The following is a 14487-nucleotide window of genomic DNA, read 5'->3' on the forward strand; positions in this document are numbered from 1 at the left end:
CCTTGGAACCCAATAACTGATCCCAAAGAGCTCCAATGCAGACTTTTCTGCCCAATTACAAAATGCCACCCAAACCCATGGAGAAGAAGGAAGAAGAAGCATGAAGAAACCCAGGATGACACCCTGTGCCCTCCATCTTGCTTCCATCCACAAGATACTAAAAATCCCAAAACCTAAATTTCTCACCAAGTGATGCACCTACACTACTCTCTATGATCTATTGCACACCTTTGTGGATTCCAGTCTGTCTTGAAGTCTAGGGAACTTTCTCCGTGAATGAGGGTCAAAGCCAGTGCTCCCCTGGGGATCAGGGCACCCCAGAGCAGACAGAGAAATATTCCCTGTGCCCTGGGTTTGCACACACATCCTTGGTCTTATCCCTCCTTTTCCTGTGGCCACAAGAGCAGGACTTGTGGATCTAATTAATCACCAAGGGTTTAAAGAGAGGAGTGCTCTCTTCACAGGTGCTTGTGCAATGCCGCACAGTGTCACATTTTTGGTTTTCCTGCTCCACGTGTTTTGCAGCCAGATTCTGTTGCAAGCCTTGTGACAAATTTCAGGGTTGGAGCAGAGTGATGGACACCAGGGATCGCTCCAGGGCCAGCTGCCCTCTTGCACTCTTTGTTGGTCTGAGACACTTTTCCTCCATGAGTTGGGAAGAAAACCCTAACATTTGTGAAGAAGATTCTCTCTGTCTCCAGCTGAGAAGCAGACCCTTGGATAGTAGATCTGAATCAGATGGCTGCCTTTGCTTTTGCTTTGGGAATCCGTGGCTGAAACCATTACCGTAACTTCCTAAGTCCTCTGATCTATGAAAATTAAGCACTGAGCTTATACTTGTGCCTCTGAAAGTGTCTTCCTTCAGGAAACCCTGGACTATACCATGGCAAGGGTTAAAAGAACATCTCATCTCTTTTTTTTTTTTTTTTTTTTGGTACCAGAAAGTGCAAGTAAAATCCTTCTTTTGGGAGATTTTTACCCAAATTCTCACTTAGTGTTTATTAGTGCCACCATAGCGTTGTTGAAAGTTCTTCATCTGGTAACAATGGGGGGTCTCCTGATGAAGCCAAACTTCATTAATGGCAACAGTCATGAAAACAAGCTGCAGCTGGATTTCACAGCTGTACTTAGTTTTAGAAGCATACATAAGGAGCATTTAGTAATTAGTGAACAGAAGAATGTGTGAGTATCATGGGAAGCAGTAACCCATAACATTTTCAGAAAGGATCCATCCCTACTGAAAGCTTCCCTGTGTAGCTATGAACACACAACTTTCCTTTTCTAGTGGCCAGGCCATTAAACAGAGGGTGGGACTAAATTCTCTTGGTAGTGACCTCAGCAGGACTGCTGGTGTAGTGCAGCTCCAGTCTGGTTTTCTCCTGCTGGTGTGGGGCAGCATAGGTGGTGCTCAGTTAGGATGGAAAATCTGGAATAACCTGGGCAAGGGGCTGGAGCTGCTTCACAGACTCTGAGAGGGAGCCAAGACTGGGATCCAGCACTGAGAGGTAAGGCAGGGAGGGACATGCGCAATTTCCTCCCTGCATCCACCATTGCCTCTGTTTTAAATTGATATTTGTGTTTCTACCCCTTCAAACTCTGTTAGAAGTAATTCTAACCCATTTCAACCTCATTCTTCATCTTTGAGCTCTGAAAATGTATCTTGAGACTTCCGTCTCTAATGGGCAGTGCTAGAGGTACCATTGACTTGGATATTAAAATCATGAAAGATGAGTTTTTCCACCCCTCAGAGTGGGGGTTTTAAGAAAAGTTTAAGGGAAAAAAATACAGCAGGCACATGGTTTTATGACAGGATGGGTCTATAGGGGAGGGACTCAACCTCTCCCCTGGGTCAAAAATCTGAAGAGAAGGGGAGAAGTACCAAGGTGCTCTCCAAGTTCCTTGCAGCTGCAGGGAATGGTGGGGTGAACTCAGCAAAGACACATCTGATCTCACTCCATGGACTCATCTGGGCTCTAAAATAGGAAAGGCAGAAGAGATCCATGTTAATAGGTCAGATGGGAACCCAGCCACAAACATGTGACAGTTGAGATCTTCCAAAGGTGTTAGGTTCCATCAACAAAGCTCATAAAACTGGAATAACTTTTATTAGCTGACTTTTGAAGGCATACGTTGTCAGTATGTCAATCTCTACTAAAAAGCAGAGATTGAAAACTGCTTAAAATGTACAACTAAACAAACAAAAAAAAGAAGCACCCATTCTTCTTTTTCAGGCAACTATCTGTCTCCAGAAGTTGGAGCTCTAGAGAAAACATAATCTATTGGGAGAACTTCGATGCAATAGCAAGATTTGGCAACATCAAGGATACAAAAATTTCTGAACAATGTGAAACTATGAGGATTAAACACTAGATGGAGTAGTTGGACTAGAATGAAATTGAGATTTATAAAGCAATTCTAGTAACAGACCCACTGTAAATATTTTGAAATCAAGGGCTTAGTAGCGAGGCACAGCACATGAGAACACACTTCTCCAGGAGTGCCAATTCAGGGAGTTGGACATATGCTGCTGGATTCTTGCTCTATAAACAGCCACCAGGAGGGTTCTCCCTTCAGTGCCTCTGTTGTGAGGTCCAGAAACCTCGGCAGAAAGAGGTAACAGGCTGGCTCTCGACGTTGCTGAGTGGCAGATACCCCTCAAACAAACAGCAAAGAAACTTGACACTCTGTGGGAAGGTTCTGCTTCTCTCAGGTGTAAGAAAGGAGGTAACTCTCCCCATGGGCTCCTTCCTCCATCTTCTTTTTTTCCCTCTTTTTCTCACAGTCTTAGGTTGTGATATTTGAAGAGTATTGATACTCCTGCTACCTTAAGTGTGTCTCATGCCCACCCTGCAGCTTATTTCTTCATTCCCAATCTTTGCATAATTCTGTTTATTTTGGGAGCATTGCTGTCTGTCCAGCTGCTCACTGAGCCTGACTGTAGAGCTGGTACAGCAGAAGAGTCACCTGATCAAAAAACAGAGAGATGCAGTTTGAGGAGCCTTCAGCCCAGAAAAGAGAAGGTGCTGGGGTGATCTTATTGTAGCCCTCCAGTACTCAGAGGGGCCCTGTAAGAAAGAAAAATGGGTGTGACCATGTTCACAGGGGTCTCAGGATGAGGGAAGAGATGAGAATCTTGACTCCATGTTTCTGAAGGCTGATTTATTATTTTATGATATATATTATATTAAAACTATACTAAAAGAATAGAAGAAAGGATTTCATCAGAAGGCTAGCCAAGAATAGAATAGGAAGGAATGATAACAAAGGCTTGTGGCTTGGACTCTGTCTGAGCCAGCTGAGTGTGATTGGCCTTTAATTAGAAACAAGCAACATGGGCCAATCACAGATGCACCTGTTGCATTCCACAGCAGCAGATAATCATTGCTTACATTTTGTTTCTGAGGCCTCTCAGCTTCTCAGGAGGAAAAATCCTAAGGAAAGGATTTTTCATAAAAGATGTCTGTGACAGATGGGGACAGAGTTTTTCTGCAAGGCTGTTTGTGATGGCACACGGGGTGATGGTTTTAAGCTAAAAGTGTAGATCCAGAGTAGGCATAAAGAAGAAAACTTTTAGGATGAGGATGTGAGACACAGCAAAAGCACAGCAGCTCCCTGTGCCTGCTCTCTGTCAGGGGCTCCCAGTGCCTCACCACAGGGACAGGACAATGGGCAGTCTGTGTGGGAAGCAGGGCTTTGGAGGCCTAAAACAAACTGTCCCCAGGGCCAGGGACAGTGCTGGCCATTCTCTCCCTGGGCAGACAGCCCTGTGAGGACGGCATCTCTTGAGAGCAGCAGTTGGTGAATGAGCTTTTGACCTTTTCAACTTATTGTATTGGTATCTAGCCAAACAATTTGAGTTCATCTGTAGTGTGCAATGCTCAGGGAACAGAGCAGTGATATATATGTTTCCTACCAAGGAATAAACTGCCTTTTGTGGAGGAGTAATTCAGGCCTTTTCTGCTGATGGCCAGATGCCCTCCTGCACTATGCAAGCACTGAGAGGAGCAAAGAAAACCCTAAAGAGGCTCAGAAAGAGGGATGTACAGTTAAAAAATCTTTCCTTTTTCTTCCTTGTAGGTCAAAAGTAGATCCTAACAGCATTACTTTGTGGATGAAATCCTGACCCCACTGTAGCAGGGGGTTTGACATTGACACCAGCAGGGCCAGCACTTCACCCCGTGTAGTTTGGAGGCTTCTTCAGCTTGAAATAAAAACCAAAATTTCTCTAGGAATACTGATCACCACATGTCATCACCTCAGACTTTTCTTAGGGTAATGATTCTGTGATCTTCAGTCCCAGATTTCCTCCAGGGATTTGTATATTCCTCCCAGGGGACAGAAGCCCAGACCTGGCCATGATATGCTGTGTCTGCAGCATCACTGTGAGCTTGATAAGATGGTTAGGGGGCAGAATCAGAGTCTATGGAAGCCTGTTTAAAAGATTTTCTCAAAAACAAAAAAAAAAAAAGGAAAGAAAGCAGTATTTTCATATTCAAGTTATAGTGCTCAGGAAGACATTTGAGTTCAGTTAACAGGGATAGATGTTCCTGGACTTTTCTTTTTGACTTTCTGGGGTCTTTTTTTCTAAACATTTTTTTCCTGGAATTTTTGTTTGCTTTTTGTTGGAAAAGTAGGATTTTTAGCTACTTGTTGCTTACACATCAACGTGGCAGCATGTCTGAGGTCAGGTTCCACTGGCTATAGTCATCAATGCTACAGCTGCCAGTGATCTCTTTCTTCAGAGCTAAGAGACACTGCTGATGGTCAGCAAAGATATTTGGTGAGACATAACCTGATTTTCTGTGCTAAAGAAAATAATCCTTCTCTGTGAGGGTGACTAGACTTGGAGGCAGTTGCCCAGAGAAATTGACGAGTCTCCAAACCTGACTGGACATAGCCCTGGGCAATGCTTAGGCAACCTGAGCAGATTATTGTACTTGCTGATCTCCAGAAGTCCCATTCAGCCTCACCACCTCTGTGATCCTGTGATTTAAAACACCCATCTTTTTATTTGCACAAACCTGGGCTGCCTTTTTTTTAGTGCAGATCCATGCTTCCCTTTGGATCTTTGCCCAACAGCTGCTCACAGCCCTGGGAGCTGTGCAGGTGGCTTTGCAGGTGACTGAGCAGAGGTTTGGCAGAAGCTGATCTCACAGCGTGCCCAGCTGCCTGCTCATCCAATCTTCTCTCAGGATGCTCATCAGGACAGCATTCAGTTTCCCGTGAGAGGGCACTCCACAGGTGGAATGCCTTCTTCCTGTGTTGGTGTTGGGGAAATGTCTCTGTCAACACAGACCAGCTCTCATTATGTGCTTGAGGGACTGCAGTTGCCATTTGCAATAAAAAACCTATTTACAGCTTGAATCCTGTGACGGTGTTCACAGGGGTTCTTGGATGAGGGAAGAGACGAGGATCCGACTCCATGTTTCAGAAGGCTGATTTATTATTTTATGATATATATTGCATTAAAACTATACTAAAAGAATAGAAGAAAAGGTTTCATCAGAAGGTTAGCTAAGAATAGCAAGGAAGGAATGACAACAAAGGTTTGTGGCGCGGGCTCTGTGGCTCTAAGCCAACTGGGCTGTGATTGGCCATTAATTACAAACATCCACATGAGACCAACCACAGATGTACCCGTTGCCTTCCACAGCAGCAGATAATCATTGTTTACATTTTGTTCCTGAGGCCTCTCAGCTTCTCAGGAAGAAAAATCCTAAAGAAAGGATTTTTCATGAAAAGATGTCTGTGACAGTATCCTGCTTCCACCTTTCTCTAAGCCTTCAGTTGTGCCCAATCCTCGTGCTGGAGCTCTGTACAAGGGTGAATCCCACATATTTCTCATTCTTCCTTTCTGCTTCTCTCTCTGTTGTGAAAGTCCTCGAGTCCAGTGGCTGCTTTTGAGTTATTTGGATGGTACAATATGGTTTGCTGACTGACACATATATTTATCCAGTCTTTATGTCATATTCCTTCCCCCAAAAACTGTGGGACCAAAATTTCTCTTTCTCACAGGAAAAAGGAATAAACTTGACCCACATTGAATCCCGACCTTCCCGTCTCAACAAAGATGAGTATGAATTCTTCATTAACTTGGAAGGCAAGAATGTCCCAGCACTGGACAAGATCATCAAGTCCTTGAGAACTGACATTGGAGCAACAGTCCATGAGCTCTCACGAACAAAGAAGAAGGACACTGGTAAGAATATGCTGACAAGGTTAACACTGACATGGACTATTTATGTCATATACTGAAATTACTTATTTTTCCTGTCTCTATTTTTCCTGTACTGTTAACTTTTTCATTTGGAGATTTTCTCTCAGTGTAAATTTTTGCCATGATTCTAAGTCTCCTGTGAAACTAGGGAGGCTCTGCCACCCACTTTGGTAGGAACAGGACTAACTCTCCCTTACTGTAAGAAATTCCAGGGAATTGCAGTTCTGCCTTTGGAGGGAAATAAGGAAAGATTTTTTTGAGTTTTTCCTGCTCCTAATTCTCAAAGATTTGCTGGAGTTGAGGCTGCTTGGTGCAGTGGTGGCTGCCTAGCAGATAGTCTGAGACAGACTAAAATGCCTATTCAGATAACAGATGTGATTTTAATAGGATTTCAGACTTTAAATACTTTAGGCCTGGATCTTCCTCTTCCTTCCTAGGAACAACATGAAAGGAATTAATACCTTCTTGAGATCAGTACTGGTAATCCTTTTACCATTTCCTTTGTGTCCTACCCATGACATTACATTTGAAGATGAAAAAGGAGAAGGCAGATTCTCTTTGGAGTCAGTTTTCTTCATTCATAGACAAAGGGACAAAAGGTTGATTAGGTGATTTATGATCATGTCAGATCGAAGAGGTTCACTTTTGGGGGCTTTATTATTTCCAGAAGAAAGCTACAGGACCTACCAGGGTTTAAAATTCTTTTTTCTAGTTACTATGAAGAAGGTAATAAAGAAGTTTATGAAATAATCAAGTTGTCTATAAACATATGCCAGAGTCAGACCGAGATACAGCTCTAAATATCATCCAGGAAAGTCTTGCATGTGAAATTCTGACCTCACAGAAGTCAAAACTCCTGTGGTCAGCTGTAGGATTAGGATTTCACTGCATGTTCCTGTGTTGATCAAAGGAGTTTTTGAGCTAGATTATCCTGTCAGCTTCAAAAAGGGACTTGATCCTCTTCTGTCTGAGAGGATAACTTGTGTTTGTTAGTTTCAGCAATTCAGAAATATTATAAAACAGGAACAATTTATTGCTGAGGAGAGAGGGGAAGATTGATATTTCTTCTTGCCCTTTCTCATGTTTTTTTTTTTTTTTTTTCAATTTCAACTCCTCTCATGAGCCATAAGGATCCAGTCAAACTGAAATCCTCCAAGGGCCATATTTTGAAAGGTCAAATGAGCCCTGCTTAGGGGATGAACTGTGGGTGGCAAATCCTGGGCAGAGGCACTGCAAGGGCAGAAAGAGATGGGAGCAGCCCAAGCTGTAGGAAGTGTGGTGAGATGCTGTCCTTTATCAGGGATGGCACTAACAAATAACAGGCCTTGTGGTGCCTCTTGGGCCAGCTTGTCTTTCAAATGAATCCTCCTGGCAAATCTGGTCACAGTCCACAGATGTGCCTGTGTGAAATCTTATTCCCAAATCACAGGACAAGGGCGCTGTGCCTCCAGGGAGCACAGTCTCAGACAGATGGTTTATGGGGATGTTGCCACACTTGTCTCAGTGGGCAGGTAAAGGCTGGGAAGGTTTTCTTCCAGAGGCAATCTGGGATCCCACGGGACTGATTCTTTTGCTGTAGCCTAGGATGCTGTCATTTCTTCCCTGCAAAGGATTCATTTTGCTCCTGCTCATGATTTGAGAAAGAAAAACCTTAGTTTTCTGTTTCCTCTGGAAAGAACACTGTCCCTTTTTTGGGGCACTGCTTTGTTGGCACTCAGAGGAAATTTCTGTATTTTGTCCCTTCTGTATATTAGCATATAAATATATGTATGTTTAACATACATATATTATATGTATGTTAAACATGGTGTGTATGTGATTTATTGGGCAAGGGATAAGTGAATGGCCCCTTTCTCCTTTCCCCTCCTTTCCTTTCCCCTCCTTTCCTTTCCCCTCCTTCCCTTCCCCTTCCCCTTTCCTTTCCTCCTTTGCTTTCCTTTGTCGCTTTAACTGCTTTTAGTATCTTTTTTTAATGCAACATTTAATTGACACATTCCAATAGTTAAAAATATCAGATTTGGATCAGCAGTGTAATTTCAGGTGAGAGCAGGCCAGCAAAGTGCTCTAAATCCAAATGTAGCGTTGGAGCTTCAGATGGGAAGGGCTGGCAGCTGCTGAGCCAAAAGCTCTTTGTGTATGTGGAAAGATTTGTTGTAAAAACACAGTGCATCTCCTAGTGGCCCTTTTTGGGAACAAGATGGTAGCTGCAGTCCACTTGGAGCCCATGAATAAAAATAATTAAATATTATTCTGTTGCAGAATATTAGGGCAATGCAGACAATTTATTGCATTTCTGAAATAAGCTGGGGGCTGGGGATCTGTAGGGCCCTTGTTTGCCAGACCCTGAGGCTAGCCAGAGCATTTGGGAGTGTTTAAAAAAGGGCTAAACCTGGGCCTTGAACTGCTATAAATTGCATAGACCTGTCTTTGACCCTCCTCACAATGGTCCAAGTGGAGGATTCTGCACAAGTCCTGCTCTGCTGCCTCTCATTTAAATGGCTCATTAGCATTCTGCTCAGCGTTTGACCCCACGGTAATTTGGTCACCACTTGGGTGTCCAGCACCATCCCCTAAATGCTGCTGTTTCGCTTACAGACAAATCAATATTTATTGCTGATCAGCCCACGTTGGCTCCTCAGACCTTGACAGAGGCCCAGTGTTGCAGGAGCTGGCCCTGGCAGCTCATTAATGGCTGTGCAGACAGACAGACAGCGAGTCTGGCTGCAGGAGGGTGCTGCAAACAAAATGTGGGATAGATTCAGCCAGGGGCTAATTTGATTTCATCTTTTGAATAGTTTCTGGGAGGGCTGGGGACAGTGTCCTGGCACATCACATCTAGGCAGAAGACCCACCAGTAGCCTTTTTTCACCCTGGCCCTTGATGTGAGGGCTGGATGGACTTGGTGCAGTGTTTGCCCCAGAACTGTGCTCAGAGTCTTTGATTCTTGTTTCCATGAGGGCTGAGAAAGCTCAGCATTTTCCAGGACCCAACTTAACTTTGGCTGGTGCAAGCAGCACTGTCTCCTTGGGATCTCCCTTCCAGAGCCTGCCATGTCCATCCAGCTCTGCAAGCTCAGAGCTGCTCTCGTTTAGCCACTGCTGGGGTTTGGGCAGGCAGGATCAGGACTTGGTGCCAGGAAGATAAGTTACTTCTCCTGTTTAGGGAAAAATCAAATCACCCATCTCCACACCCAGGACTGACACCACATCAGCCTGGAGTCAGTTTTTCCTCGAGTCTTTAATGAGGTCTGCACCAAGTACTAATGCAATCTTGAGAATAGGATATTTAATGAAATAAGTCTGTATGCAAAGTAAGGCAGCAATGGTTCAAACCCTGCCCAGTGAGACCTTTTTGATTCAGGCCAGCAAAGCCCTACAGACATCACTGCCAAAATCCAGAGCAGCCTTCATCCCCCACCAATTTTTCCACACAGCTTGGACCCTCCAGGTCATGGTGCATCCCTGAGAAAGGTGGTTTTCTCTCTAACACTGACAAATCCTTTGCTGTGGGGCTGCCAGACAGCCTTTTTTCCCCAGTGCCTAACACAAAACCTTTACCAGTGTGCCTCACCCCAGGCTGGTAGTGGGGAGTGTGAAGCACAAAACACTGGAGCAGTTCCCCATCATCACACAAAGCTCAGTGATACAGCCAGGAGACAAACCCAGACATAAAATGGGCAGAATATGGTGTAAATAGTGACCATTCTCTATAGATCAAAAGCACCTTTTTCTACTCTCCCCTGTGACTAGTTTAAGTGAAGGGGTTGGGGGTGCAGGAAACTTTCTGGCAGCGAGGGGAGAGAATGTTTCTGGAGCAAATAGGATAACCAGCGATGCATCCAGCAGCAAAGAAACCCATCTGGGGACCTTCCCGGGTCTGCTGCTGCCATCTAGTGACTCGCTCAGGTCTGGATTTCAGGACAGGGAGAAGCGAGAGCATCCTGGAGAGGGAAGGACCAAATACCGCTTCTGCCGGGCAGGGAAGGGGAGGCACCTCTGAGCCGGTCCCTGCATCCCAGGATGCTCAAGCAAACAAATGTGCAGGCTGCCAGCACGGAGCCAGGCTGGGATGGGACAGAATCCGGGGCTGTGGGCTCTCTCTCTCTGCCTGGGGCCCCAAATCGAGCCCTGTAAAGCTGCTGCTGCTGCTCCAGCGCCTCTGTGCAGGTGCCTCGCAGGAACCCAGTGTGCTACAAGTGCCCTCCGTGCTGTGAGGCTCGGCACAAAGCTGAATAGTCCTGGAGACAGAGATCCTCTTATCCTGCAGGTGGTCCATCAGGTCTGGGGTGAGCCCCATCACCCGGGCACTGCAGGGAACTCATTCAGCAGCTGCTGGCCCAGGATCAGGTTCACTTGGCACAGCCCCCAAAAGAAGATGGGGAGGTATGGCCCGGCAGCAGAGCTCCCAGCTGAGCAGAGAGCCACAGAGGGGAATCAGCTGTTTGCCAAGCACTGGCTGGGCAAGCAACACCCATTTTCCACCAGAAAGTCTCTAGAGGAATTGCAAACTTTTTACTGATAGAGGCTGCCCCTGCTCAGTCCCCTGTATTGAATTGCCATGGAGAAGCTTCACTTACTCTTTTTTTATCTCAACATATCACATCTGGAAATCCCTGTGATTCTTTGTTGTCTTGCACCTTATATCCTGTAATTAGATGGTCACAAGGGTATTACACTCTGTGTGCTCACCATGGTCCCTTCTCACATGCTGGCTGTGCCTGGGACAGTGGGTAGAGCTTGTAATGAGTTACAAGTTACCAGACCAAGAAAATTATTCAAGTTAATGCATTATTTTGTAATTACTTCAGTGATATAATGCTAGTCTGAGGTATTAGGATGCCATTTGTCTCTTTGTTTCAGAATCCTAGCACAAGTGGTGCCACCAAGTAGGTCTTAGAAAGAGTGTTTCAGACAGTCCAAAAATTCTTTATCCTTGCTGTGGAGTTTCTTGTGGTTCCTTTGAAGGGGATGATTCTCACTTATTATGATTTTTTTTGCGTTTTGATAAGCCAAGACACTAGAAGTAATATACAGAAAATCATAAACATTTCAAGGCAGCTCTGCACCAAGGTTCAGATGCTCTTGATGTTCTGTATTCTCCCAACAGTGTGAAACAATCAGAAATTCAAGACAACTTGCTTGGTTTGTTCTTGTTTCCTACTATGGGGAAAAGGATTGAAGGAATTTAGCCTCTTGCCTATGTTTCTTTATATATATGTAATGAAAAGATCAAAATGTCAGAAGAAGGCCAAAAATCAAGTAACAAAGAAGGATACCAGTCTCTGTTTCTTTTCTGTTTTGCAGTACCATGGTTCCCAAGAAGTATCCAGGAGCTGGACAGGTTTGCCAATCAGATCCTAAGCTATGGAGCAGAATTGGATGCTGATCATCCTGTAAGAATTTTTTTTAGCAATTTCTCTAGTTAATGGCACTGATGTTTCTCTCATTTAAGTTTGCTCTTTTTTAATACAGATCTAGTAGACTAAATTTCACATGGTGCAGGACAAGAAGGCTACCACATTTCAAGGGTTACAATCAGCCCAATCCCTGATTGTGGAGTAAATCAAACCAAAGGTTGCTCTAATTGAGCAAATGCCAGGAGATCTTAAAAGTTGTAGTGGTTTTCAGAGCACAAGGCCATTACAAGGACACATCTAATCTTCCCAGGAGGCTCTGATGTAGTGATTCCAGGTTCACTTTGTGTATCACTAACAAGAAAAAGAAGCAACATGGCATAGCCCAGAGAAAGAAAGACTCTTTTTCATCCTTGATTACACACACATGATTTAGCTCAGTGTATTGTTATGTGGATACTAAATCTGACATGGTACTTTTAGAATGAGACGTGACAAAAGAAAATGTTCTTGGTTCAAAAAGTTTATGGTTTAAATGGTAGCATCAGAAAGTTTTGTTCATTGACTTAGCTGATAAAAAAAAAAATTGTTTTGTGGTTTTTCAGTTTTGTTCAGATACAAGAATATTTTCTGCCTCTATTCCCTCTCCAAGCAAACAACAACTTACTTTCATTTGTCAAAACACACTGAGTTCCATGCAGTGCACCAGAAATTGCTGCTATTAGTTTAATTGAGATAGGGTGATTATAAATAAATTACATGCAGTGCACCAAAAATTGCTGCTATTAGTTTAATTGAGATGGGGTGATTAGTCATTCACTACCTATTGCTTAATTCAAGACGTGTTATGTACCATGCACAATGATTCATGATGTTCACTGTGGTCATATGAGAGGCAGGATGAAAGGAGGTACACTGAGCCAATGGCCCCCTTGTGTGTCATGTGGGAATAGACCAGGATTGTATTTGAAAAAAGAACCAAGAAAAAAAAAAAGAAAAGAAAAATATATAAAAAGCAATGAAGTGTCTTTCCTCCAGTTCCTAGAATTAGTTAGTGAGCACTTGTGCCGTAAAAAAGGAAGCCAGCTGCTGGAGTAAATAGGTGTCAGTCCATAGAGTGCAGAAAAAGAGAAATTAAAGGAGCCTGTTTTTAGTAAAGTGATGCACGGAATTTAATCACAATGACCTCCATGACAGGTTAACCTTGGACAGTGCATTTTTTTGGCCATTGGCTGTCCCTTTTTGAGTCACGCCCATGAATTTGCACTCCACCTCACCTGCCTCCTGTACTTGGCTGTGTTTTGTGGCCCCTCAGTCCAGCTGTGCCATTGACCACTAGGAGATGCATTAATGGATCTCTGGATCACTGCATTTATGCTGCAGTGCCCAGGGAGCTGTTCCTGTTTGCCCTGCAGAAGGGCATCCTAGCTTGGAAGGTAGGATGTTTCTGCACTCCAGGTGGTGAAGGCACTCCTGCTCCTGAGGATCTTTTAGTCCAAACAGCAGGCACACTGGGGTGGGAGAAGGGTTATCCCAGATGAAGATTTAAGGGTTTTATTTCTTATCCTTGGTTTTATTGCTAATTAGCTGCAAAGGTCAAGCTCCCAGCCACAAGGTCTATTAGACATTCTTTGTAGTCATTAATTGCCTTCAAATGGTTGAATTTGTACTACAAATAGGGGATTTGGCCTGCTAAGTGGCTACTGATCCTCCAGCAGTTTGAAAATGAGCACTTTTAAGTGTGGTTCATGCTGAAAATCTGCCTAAAAGGTCCGATTGAGTTAATGAATGTGTTTCTAATGTGTTTTGATTCTGCTTCTCTAGAGCAGCTTGGCTGTCTCTAGAGCAGCTTGGCAGCCAGGCACAGCAACAAGCTTCAAGGGAAACCAGAAGGGCGTGGTTATCCGAGTACTGATAATTCTGGGCTGCTCTTGCCAGGAGCACCTTGTTGTTGCTGTAAAGGAACGTTTCCCTAGCTTGTAGGAAGTGGAAATGAGAAAAAGAAAAGATTTGTGGGGCAGGGGTGGTGAGAGACTGTGGCTGCTCAGAGGCTCTGCATTCCAGGAAGGAGCGCTGCCCTGGCTGAGTGGAGTCTGGCGGAACGGAGGCAGCTTTCCCACCTGTAGCCATGATATTTTCTGAAAAATCCTTTCCTTGGGATTTTTCCTCCTGAGAAGATGAGAGACCTCAGGAACAAAATGTAAACATTGGTTATCTGCTGCTGTGGAATGCAACAGGTGGATCTGTGATTGGCCCATGTTGGTTGTTTCTAATTAATGGCCAATCACAGTCAGCTGGCTCGAACTCTGTCCGAGACACAAGCCTTTGTTGTTCATTCCTTCCTTTTCTATTCTTAGCTAGCCTTCTGATTAAATCCTTTCTTCTATTCTTTTAGTACAGTTTTAATATAATATATATCATAAAATAATAAATCAGCCTTCTGAAAGATGGAGTCAGATCCTCGTCTCTTCCCTTATCCTAAGACCCCTGCAAACACCATCACACCCACCGACCTTGCTGCACTTCTTGGGTGCACCAGCCATGCCTGAGGGTGCTCACTGAGAGCAAGGCTCTCCACCTTTTGCCTTCATTGATTATTTTGCATGGACTGAGCATCAGTGTTTCTCTGCAGGGGTTCAAAGATCCCGTGTACCGGGCCCGGAGGAAGGAGTTCGCGGATATCGCCTACAACTACAGACAGTGAGTACCCACTGCATGGGACAGACCAAGCCCTCACCTCCTGCCCTCATTTCCTGCCCTCTCCTAGGCTGCTCACCCTGCTGCCTACCCCTGCTTTTCCACAAGCATCCTCCTGCTGTTGGCTTTTCTCTGCCACGTGTTTAAACCTTCCTGTTCACACATTTATCCCCAAATCGAAGCCAAACAAAGGTAAATTGTTTCAGGCACACGTTCAGAA

The 14487-nt window shown here is 44.4% G+C and overlaps 1 protein-coding gene and 1 long non-coding RNA gene across 3 annotated transcripts in view; one reads left to right on the forward strand and one right to left on the reverse strand.

Annotated features, from left to right (window-relative positions):
* The window catches only part of PAH (phenylalanine hydroxylase), a 36093-nt gene that overhangs the window by 8921 nt on the left and 12685 nt on the right, over window positions 1-14487 (forward strand). Inside the window, exons 3-5 of the mRNA XM_005482720.4 lie at window positions 6016-6199; window positions 11521-11609; window positions 14203-14270. Of these exons, the coding sequence (XP_005482777.3) occupies window positions 6016-6199; window positions 11521-11609; window positions 14203-14270 (341 nt within the window). The remainder of the gene's footprint in view (window positions 1-6015; window positions 6200-11520; window positions 11610-14202; window positions 14271-14487) is intronic.
* The window catches only part of LOC141728761 (uncharacterized), a 33891-nt gene that overhangs the window by 8793 nt on the left and 10611 nt on the right, over window positions 1-14487 (reverse strand). The window contains exon 3 of one of the 2 annotated variants that reach the window (XR_012579924.1): window positions 1880-1973. The exons of the other annotated variant lie outside the window; for it this stretch is intronic. This is a non-coding gene — a long non-coding RNA (uncharacterized LOC141728761). The remainder of the gene's footprint in view (window positions 1-1879; window positions 1974-14487) is intronic. 2 annotated transcript variants of the gene reach the window in all.

The sequence above is a fragment of the Zonotrichia albicollis genome, chromosome 4, assembly GCF_047830755.1.
Source record: "Zonotrichia albicollis isolate bZonAlb1 chromosome 4, bZonAlb1.hap1, whole genome shotgun sequence".
Lineage (NCBI taxonomy): Eukaryota > Metazoa > Chordata > Aves > Passeriformes > Passerellidae > Zonotrichia > Zonotrichia albicollis.